This window comes from Chelmon rostratus, chromosome 3 (genome assembly GCF_017976325.1).
Source record: "Chelmon rostratus isolate fCheRos1 chromosome 3, fCheRos1.pri, whole genome shotgun sequence".
Taxonomy (NCBI): domain Eukaryota; kingdom Metazoa; phylum Chordata; class Actinopteri; order Chaetodontiformes; family Chaetodontidae; genus Chelmon; species Chelmon rostratus.
Window position 1 is genome coordinate 11188749 of NC_055660.1, and position 9945 is coordinate 11198693.

A 9945-nucleotide genomic window follows, 5' to 3' on the forward strand; every position below is an offset into this window, starting at 1 on the left:
ATTATTTCACACTGGTGAAATGTAGAATTGAAGGTTTTCTTGAAAACCTGACACATCTCCAGGTACACTGACACAGCTCCCCTTCTTTCAAGAGATGGAACAACTGGGAACATAGATAATTGTTGGAGTATGAACAGTTTCTGAGTCATCAAAAAAAAACAGACACACAAAATAAAAAACAACCACGTTATACTCTATTACACCGAGGTCAAAGATAAACTCAAAGCCATGACAGCAGATGGCAGCAGCAGTGATTGGCCTGCCTGAGTCTAGCTGTTTGCTTTCTGACCTACAATATAAAAGGTAATCAATATATGGTGTGATTAACAAACATGGACCGGAGAAGAAGCCATGAATTCTATCAACTGCCACCCCAATATAAATATAAATGTTTTTTGGGGCCCAAATATGGGCCTGCTGTGATTGTAATTATATGCACATCATGTACTGCAGGTGCGATGTTGTTTAAGAAGCAGAATGAATGAAATAAGCAACAACTGCACACTTCAAGCCACAAAATGTGTTGAAATACACCTCTTGATCCTTCATCAGGTCAAAACTGATCCTCCTCCAGCATTGATTTGGGACCAGCATTTCTGTGTTTGTAGTGACTGTAGTGAAAGTATCCCAAAGACCAAACACTGAAGTACCAGTGCCACATATTTCTGTAGTAGACGAGAGGTTCACTGTACAGTAAATGTACAGTGAACCTCTCGTCAATGACATTGTTCTGTTATTTAACAAATAGCCTCCCGTCCATCAGCTACTCTGCTGTGGAGGTCCAGATGCTGTTCATGATGATGCTGATGCCACCGCTGATCAAAGACATGTCTGCAGTCCAGCTGTGAGGTCCAACATCTGCCTGGACTCGACCCAGCAGGATGCTCGGGGGCAGCGGGGGGGATTTGTCCCTGCAGGATTACTGCCGCGGGCGTGCAGACGCCAGCTGTAATTACTCCTCACGTGGCGAGCTGAGTGGGCAGTATGAGGACCGGGTCCGAGCATGCAGAGGTGGAGAGGAGGATCGTGGGTAAAGTCAGACCTGACGCCATTGATGTTGCCCAGAGTTATCGCACTGGCCCGCCTGACATCACATCTATTTTTCACTCTGTACGTCGACCAACTGTTTACACTGCAGCAGCTGGAGACATTCCTTACTTTAGAAAACGCAGCAGTGTAAAAATACTCCCACAGCAGTAAAGCAGTAGTACTTCAGTAAAAGCACAGCAAAGTGCACTTGAAGTATCAACAGGAAGAGTACAGCATTTTACTGATGCAGCTGCTCGAGGTGGAGCAGGGTGGGGTCCCCCAAAGGGTCCTGTGGTGATTAATAGGAGAGGAAAGAGGAAAACAACAAAGTTCTGCTAAACTGACGGTCCAAGCCGTGAAGGCTGGAACATGACGATTTACATCTACAGGCGACTACTTCCAGTAGGTTAAGTGTAAAAAGTCCTGCAGAACACTTGATAGCAATGTGGAATATTTCTCAGGGCTTGAGTCTCTGTGATTTTCCTGGGAGAATATTGTTCTCTGTGTCTCTCTCTCTCTGTCTGACTCAGTAAAAGACTGCGGCTGTAATCCCATAAGAGGCTTTGCTTTTCACTCTGCTGAAGTTGGATGCTGTTGGCACGGTGCGATAAACATGCTTTGTCACAGCAGCTCTGGCAAAAATGGCAACATCTGGACAACAGTAACATAATATGAAGCAAGAGTGTTCTTTAAAATAAAACGGAATTACAGTCATGTATAACATAGATAATGTTTACAGCATTTTTCAAGTCACAAAACTATTTGTATGCTTTATTGTTTCCTCTGAAGAGCTATTTGTGCTTCCTCTGCTGGAAAAGGAAGCATCTGTCAGCCGGTGATCAAACTGAATTTTCTTCAATGAATTCATATTTGAATTAAGAAAAGATTATACATACGACAGGATTTATAAAATATAAAATAAAACCGAAGATAAAAATAAGTTAAAGCTGAATGAAACATCTTTTATTTATTCATTCATTTATCTATTTGGTGCGACTGATGTCAAAATAGATGACGTGCCCTGTCAGGGGGTGAACAGTAGGAGGCGACAAATTTCATGACGCGCTGATTCACCTGTGCGAAAGACGTCAACAAAACCGGAGAATAAATGTTGACTTCATAATAAAAGCGTGTGAGTTGTGAATGATGGCTACTGAATTATTTTTTAATATGTATTTTTTTAAATTGTATATATATTCTTTTTTATGTACTCAGGTACTGAGTACAGAGCGCAAATAAGGTTTCATTCACAATGGGGCTGAAATTAGTTTATACTTACTTTCTTTCTTTCACCTTTGCGGTCTCTCTTGAGCATTTATTTATATTCTTTTTTATTTCACAACATGTTTTTTGTGAGAAAATTGTTTGTTTTTCTATCTATTTACAAATCTACTTGTCTAGCATACACTACATTACACACATTGTAAATTGTATATTGTATTGTATATGTTGTTTTTTGCCTCACAATTCTTTATATATTGTTTGTCATTATATATATATATATATATATATATATATATATATATATATATATATATATATATATATATATATATATATATATATATATATATATATATATATATGCTAAAACTATATTTGCTTATTGTTCAGGCTTTTGCTGAACAATACGTAAATATCGAGTACAATGTTTGAACCAGAATCAAATTCCTTGTATGTTAACATGCGCAAATAAAACCGACTCTGATTATGATCGTGGTCCAGTTTTTCCTTAATTTGTTCCTGAAATGTCTACAACCTTTATTTTTGACATGAACATGTCCCCCGTCGTTGCTGTGTCCGTAGACGTCATTAAGGTGTTTCTCCAGGTTGAGCAGGTACGCTTGGCTGTCATCGTCTCTGCCCGCATTGCTCAAACGCAACTGGATTTCGCCTTGATATGGATTTTTTTTCTGTGGAAACGAAGAAGAAATCAAGAACTTCTTTAAGGAGAAACTCCACGTGTTGCGTTTCTAACGTGTTTTGTAATGAAGGCTCGCTCTGTTTTAAACATTTTATTTAGTTTCTTCCGTGTTGAGAAGGTTGTCGGATAGTTTGAAGACCATGCTGCTGGACGGTGCGTTCACTGCCCTCCTTCTCATGAGTGGAGTTTCTGCCGTGATTGGTAAGTGGCTGGACTCAACAGTACGTATTGATCATTACAATATTCTTTGTGCTACACTGTGATCTTAAAATGAAGTGATTAAGATGTTTAACTAGAATAACACGAACAATGAACAGTTTAAAATAACTAAAGAATATGAAATAAAAGTCACATACACACCTGGATGTTTTGACTGAATGATCAATCAGACATGACTTTGGCCTCCTGTCTAAAGTGATTATTTCTGTTACTGTTATTGTAATTCAGATTCATATGAATGAAAGAAATGTGTGTACATCATTCGTTAGAAACAGTCTTTTTATCATAGTCTAAAACATATCATTAACTTTTCATATACAAAGACAGAACCACAACAGACACATGTGAAATGTCTGTTCCACTTTAAAAAAAAACAAAACAATTAAAAGTAACAGTAATTTTACCAGTGAAAATACGGCACAATCCCCCAAATGTCATTTAAAATGTTCAGAAATTTCATCTGCAGTAGTAAATACAAAACAGATTTTCCTTCTGGTAGGAAACAAAAGACTTTGGACTCTTGGACTTTTGTCATGATTGTTGACAACTTATAGATGTCGTCAGCAACTTTTTTTATTTTACTCATCTGATAACAATTTGTAGATTCATCAGTAATAATTGTGAAAATAATTGCCATTTCCAAGCCCGCTGCCTAATTGCTATGTTGCCAGGAACAAAACTAACCTGCGGTGTGTTTTTTCAGTTCACGTCGAGTGACGCATGCTGAAACTTTTCACTTCCTTGTCTGTAGCTCATGAGCTTTCTCTGGAACGTCATGTGTCATCCGGGTGTGAAAGATGTGTTTGTAGACTCTGGGTGAGGTCGTAATTTACCTGTATCATATCAGAACAGAATTCATTAATTCCACCTGATAAATCCACGTGTGATAAATGACCAACACCTGCTCACATGGTGTAGTATAAGGTAAAGAATAGCACTGATCACATGTATCGACATACCATCATCATAGCCTACATTAGGACATCAGTCCCTTGTTTTTTTGTGTTGTAGTTTTTAACTCTTAATACCCATAAATGAATGATTTGTTGAGATGTTTTCCTGTCGCACTGAAGATCTTCTTCTTGCATCATTTCATGTGAAACATCAGTGTTGCCGTCTGTGTCTTATGGAGAAAGCACCAAAAAAGATCAATTAAAGTCCTTGAATGCTGGTTTTGTCTGCAGTATCACTGAAATAAGAGACTTTGACCGTCAGTGATGGTCTGCCTCCTCAGGAGATTTAAAAACAGAAGAGAGCTTTAAATGCCATTTGTTGTACATCTGTCACCCAAACACTGTGACTGGAATGGGTTGGTTGAAAGTATGTACCGCACCCCTCCCTGGATTATATGCAGATAAAAAGGTGTTGCTGTCGTGTAGCAGTGTGGGTGTTGAATCTGTGTGGGAGCGTATTATTTGTGCAGACATGCTGTGATTGGCTCAGATGTATGTCTTCCTTCTGGACGCTGTCAGGAATACTGCAGAATTTGGGTGAAATTGTGTTCTCCCCTTGCACTCGAATTAGTGGTGATCAGTAGGCGTAGTATAGGCCAAAGAGCAGGCCCTGAGGTCAGTGCTATCAGAAGGGCAATCTCACAATTAGATTATACACAGATGCCAGTTTATACAGTACACCTAACTAAAACTAATGCAGTCTGCTACAACAGTCTTGCAGTACGTCCTACCTTCATATCATGAAGTGGAAATGTCCCGTCTCATTCACAAGCTGTACTTTCTTAAGTTGGAGGAAAGAAGACTCTCAGGACGACATTTGTCAGAGAGTGGGGCCCTTCCTCACGGACATCAAGAAGACAAGAATACTCAGTTTAACGTGCTGTTGAACATCCTCATCATTATGTGTTTTTTATGTTTTTTCCAGTTTGCTTTGTTTCCCTGCTGGTGTGGGTGTGTTCGTTATTGTTCTGGGTGGAACAGGTTCGGTTCCTACGCCTTTAAGAAATGAATACACTGATCCTGCTGTCACGAATGTTTGAGAGACGTGTTCATCCAGGACGATGGTCCTTTTGGAGGCTACAGTTTGTGTTGCTGTTGAACTGCATTGTACTGACCCATATGGCCGTATGTTTTTTGTGCAGGTACGTGTTTATTTACAGCTCTTTCCTCTTTTCTTACTTGCAGTTCCGCCTCCAACAAACGTGGCTGTGAGCTGCCAGAATCTCAAAGTCACAGTCAGCTGGGAATACAGCCAACAGCAGCCAGAAACCAGCTTCAGGGTGCACATCAAAGGCGCCACTGGGTAAGTAATGACGCCGCCATCATTTAGGGTAGGAAAAATGGGGCACCTGTTTCACAGAGGAATAATCACACGTGCCTCTCGTCTGTGTTGCATGAACTGAAAGAGATTGTCTTTGTTTGCACATGCTCATTTTATACATCAGCGCTTTTTTTACATATCAACTATTTCCATCTAAGATGAAATTAATCTGCTGTATTGTTGCTCATATTTAAGGGAATCTGAGAAGGAGACCACAGTCCATCAGTATGATCTGACCCCCTTCATCTGGGCATATGAAGAGCGCTACATGGACAACTTCTTTGTCACTGTGACAGCTGTCCAGGGAGGCAACCAGTCTGAAGCAGTGCAATCTGAAACGTTCAGCTTTAACTATTTAAAGCCAACTGTTAGAAGATGTAAGTAATATGCCTATATAAAAATGCGTTTGTTTCCCTGGTTCAAGTTTCCCTTGCAGAGATGAAATGTAAATTTCTCCTCACAGGTGAATTAGATTTCCCTCATGTGACTCTGAATGTGAAGGAGGCCACTGTGACTTTCAGAAATCCTCTGCACTTCTACAGCGAACTGAAGCAGGCTGACAAGCCGGATGATGCTTCCTTTAAATTCTATGTCTCTTCAAAACACGTAAGTACAAATAAAGCTAAAAGATTTTACCACTCGATGCATTTGGAGGATGGGTGTGTTTAAAGAACGTCACACGTCTGCATTCTTACTGGACGTTCAGACTGCAAACAGCAAAGAACAAATCTCAGTCGAATCTCAAAAGTCGAGCCAAATTCAGAATTTTTTCCTGAAAGACTTTTGTTAAACAGGCAGTGTTTGTCTCAAAGTTACAGGGGTCATTTAAATCACGAGTGCCTCTGGGGAGCATCGATGTGCTCATTGCCATCTGCTAGTTAGACTCTAAGCATTCAAAATGCAAACGGTACATCACCAGGGGAACATAATGTACTCAGCAATATCTGGACCTCATCTCAATGACGTCTAGAGAGCTCATCAAGCTCGCCCCAGGCAGACTGCAAGGGGGGAAATCCACTAGACCTGCAAAGGCCTCATGACGTTCTTCTGACTCTCAACGAGTCCAGCTAACATCATAGTCCTTCAGACCCTGTCCCTATCGATACTGATTATCTGTGTTCTGTGACTTTCAGGGAGATGTAGCCAATGATTGCACAGTGAAAGAGGAAAACTGCCGCTGTGATATCTCTTTTCCTGAGGGTGTGGACAAGTGCGTCTCGCTGAGGGGAATGTTGTTTGATGGGATTGGCGTTAACCAGGTGATGTTCAGACAGACCGGTGACATCTGTGAAAGTAACGAGGCTGGTAAGTCTGAACTGGGAGGCCTAATTTATAGACCAATGCATCAAAGTGTGTCTGTGCATCTCTGTTTGATCCTGGTTAAGAGGATTAAACAGAACAGCAGTCCGGTTGCATTTTACTGCTGTAGATGTTTAAGGTTGAGCTCATTTGAACTACTTAATGCACTGTTGGCTAGTTTAATCTACAGCAAAGCACCATGTTCTATAAGACCATCATATGTTTTCAGCTTTGTGACAATGCAAGGCTTTTCAAAAAATTTATTTAGCTGAAGAAGGAGGAGAGTTTCCTCAATCTTTAAAGGAACATTTCATCCTTCAGTTTGTCACAAAAATTCAACACATCTTGAGATACATGGTTTTCACTAGACTTTCACAACTTTTGGATTCCACCACCTTCAACAGGAAGTAGTTTGGCATTCAGAAAGCTCAGTGGAAAATAAGGGCGTGGAGGGAAATAACTGACTCGCTATAAAACCAGTAGAGCTGCTAAATGCTCGACTCTGTTTGCCACCTTGTCTCTAAATGTAGCCAATAGGCCATAAACCCCAATAACAAAACTAATCTTGCTTCCTAACTGTCGTAATAAAGTGGACACTGAGTGTATGCTTGGGAGTTTAGCTGAAGCTAATCTGAAGCCATCTGACTTGGATATCTTCCAAGTTTGGGAGATACTCACTTTCTGTCCACCTCAAAGCTCTACAACCTTGTATCAGGTTCAAATAAACTTTAGAATGAATTCTTGCACAGAACAAGGTTCTGTTTATTTTGTTCTATTAGCAGTCAACATCCAGGAGGAATGATTCCAACAAGGAAAACCTTATCCAGCGTGCATATGATCACCCGAAAAAATGTCCTAAAACAGTGAAACTAAGTCAAATATTTTTTGTCTTGCAGGGGTCCATGTGATCACACTTGTTGTACTGCTGTCCCTCACTGCCTTCATAATCATTGTGATAACAATTTTAATCTGTAAAGCGAAGGCCTGGACGATGGAGACACCCAGTCTACCCAAGCCTCTGGTAAGGTGTCAGATTGAGACAAACATGATGTTGCCTTAGCTGTTTTTGACCTTTGTAGAAAACCTTCTGTCCCACTTGTCTTCTTAACAGCAACCAGACCTCAGGGAACGGGACTTGAGGTACGATATTGTGTCCGACACCGACATCAGCGCTGTTGGGCTGACTGTCAAAAAGAAACCTTTGATTTGCTCTGAGGAGGAGAATTATCCCGCCAAGAACCTCCAGCACTGCAGCTCTGATTTCCAGCCTCCTTACAGCTCCAGCATGGACAGAGGACTTTTGGAGGGCAGAAACCAGGAGCTGGAAGCCGTGGCGTTGATATCAGAGGGACACAGGACAGATGAGGACTCTGCAGATGACTCTGAGAAAACAGAGTGTGTCTCCATTAATTTGGAGGAGGAGGAAGAGGAAAGGTCCCCCTACGACTCCCCACATGTTCTGCAAGTGGACATGGGTGACGGGGACATGGCCACAGGTTACACCAGCAGCTAAGACACTGTCAGAGGACTTTTCTGGGGGAGATTGGGAGGAAGTTCATTTAATTATGGCTTTAACTCCAGGATGGCCGTCACATGTTCGTACCTTGGGGCCGACTGAGCACAATAAAGCCTGATCCAGCATACTCAGAGAGAAGCCAGGAATAACTGCACTGATTGAAACTGAAACCTTACTCTCTGAAGTGACGCTGAAGTGGCCCTCCTGTACCTTCAAACTGATTTTTCAGGACCGTATGTGGCATTGAGGGCGACCCATAACCCATTTTTTAATAAGAAGATACAGAAGTTAAAGCTGCTGCTCGACTGTGTTGTAGCGCAGAAACAATGTGGTGATCATCCAGTCACCTTCCGGCAGGTTTCAGCTGGATCTCTGAGCCTCAGACGGCCTCTGCTCCTGCGGCATTTTATCAGATGCAGCGGTGCGCATTCTTGTCTGAGAGCGGCTGCTTCAAAACAGAACAATAAGATTTTTATCCAGAACTGACACAAACCACAGCCAATCACACGTTGTTTAAGCACTTTGCTGGAACTTTTCTTTTAGTGTCATCTGACATTGTGTGTGCAGCTGTTGATGAAATGAACACTCCGTGCATTGTTTTTTATCTTGATGTTGAGGTCAATGAATTAAGTTTTTCTTGTGTGAACTGAGCCTTTCACACCTTCAGGTTGTTGCGACCGTGTAGAACAGTTTTTCTTGCGAGTTAAACTGAGCACCGCATACAGTCTGGACTTTCCACCCCTGGCAGCAGATTTACATAGCGTCATAAATACCTGTCAATGTTGGTGCCACATTTAACAAATACACCGCGCAACCGCTGTCATGTGCAGCTGCTGGACGACCTGCTAAACCAGTCCTGCAGGCTGCGTGTTGGGAGTTTAATGATCATATTTTTTAATCGCAGAACATTTTGTTTAAGCTCTTGTTGTCGTATGTCTTATGCATCAGTAAAATGCTGCTTTTACAGTAATTGTTCAGTTTGATTTAGGGTTAAACACCAAAGCCAAATAGATTTTTTTCATTTTTTTTAACCTTACTGAACACGTCTTCTGCTTCTAATACCAACATGAGATCTGAATTTATCAAATAAAATGGATTTTATTTTTTAAAAATCTGGTGTCAGTCGTTGTTCAATAAAAACCAGTCTGACCGATGGTTATCAGCTCACCTGTGGATAGTCTGATGAGGTGACAAACCAAAATGTAATACCAGTTTCAGATAACAGCACATACATTATTTTTCTCAAAACCTTTGAGGAATATAACAAACAAGATGCAAAAACTTTTCCAACGTTAAAGGAAGGAATGTATCAGTGGAAATCACCATTTTCTGATGCCAGACATTTCTTTCACATCCAGGAAATAGTCCAGCACATAACCCATTTTTTACACTTCTGTTCTCATACTGATTGAACAAATAAGATACGACACATCAATCAGAGTGCCTAAGAGGTGCTGGCAGGTCGATTTTATTTTTACCTTTGAACAGAGCCAAACTGTTTCCAGTCTTTGTGCTACGTCAGCCGGTTGGTAGCGTACAGACATGAATGGTATCAATCTTCTTATCTACCTCTCTGCCAGAAAGCAAACAGGTGTTTCTCAAAATGTCAGAACTTCTAATGTGAATGTCATTTAATATGAGCAGCCATACAAGAAAATAAATAGTCTGAAACTGCCATAGATTT

The 9945-nt window shown here is 40.9% G+C and overlaps 1 protein-coding gene across 2 annotated transcripts; it reads left to right on the forward strand.

Moving 5' to 3' along the window:
- Positions 1-2864: 2864 nt before the first annotated feature.
- On the forward strand, positions 2865-9390 carry ifngr1 (interferon gamma receptor 1). 2 transcript variants are annotated; one of them, XM_041933538.1, is made up of 7 exons: positions 2865-3154; positions 5311-5428; positions 5642-5823; positions 5910-6052; positions 6580-6751; positions 7642-7766; positions 7857-9389. In XM_041933538.1, the coding sequence occupies exons 1-7, from the start codon at positions 3094-3096 to the stop codon at positions 8256-8258; spliced, it is 1203 nt and encodes a 400-aa protein (XP_041789472.1). In that variant the 5' UTR covers positions 2865-3093; the 3' UTR covers positions 8259-9389. The 2 variants fall into 2 exon arrangements, with proteins under 2 accessions (XP_041789472.1, XP_041789471.1); XM_041933537.1 differs by lacking the exon at positions 2865-3154 and having other exon boundaries at positions 4611-5428; positions 7857-9390.
- Positions 9391-9945: the final 555 nt, after the last annotated feature.

Excerpts from the sequence above, each read along its gene's own strand:
- ifngr1 (XM_041933537.1), top strand. The coding sequence starts at position 5,187 with ATGGTCCTTTTGGAGGCTACAGTTTGTGTTGCTGTTGAACTGCATTGT. Across the intron at positions 6,752-7,641 it reads CTGTGAAAGTAACGAGGCTG|GGGTCCATGTGATCACACTT; the intron begins GTAAGTCTGAAC and ends TTTGTCTTGCAG. Across the intron at positions 7,767-7,856 it reads CCAGTCTACCCAAGCCTCTG|CAACCAGACCTCAGGGAACG; the intron begins GTAAGGTGTCAG and ends TCTTCTTAACAG.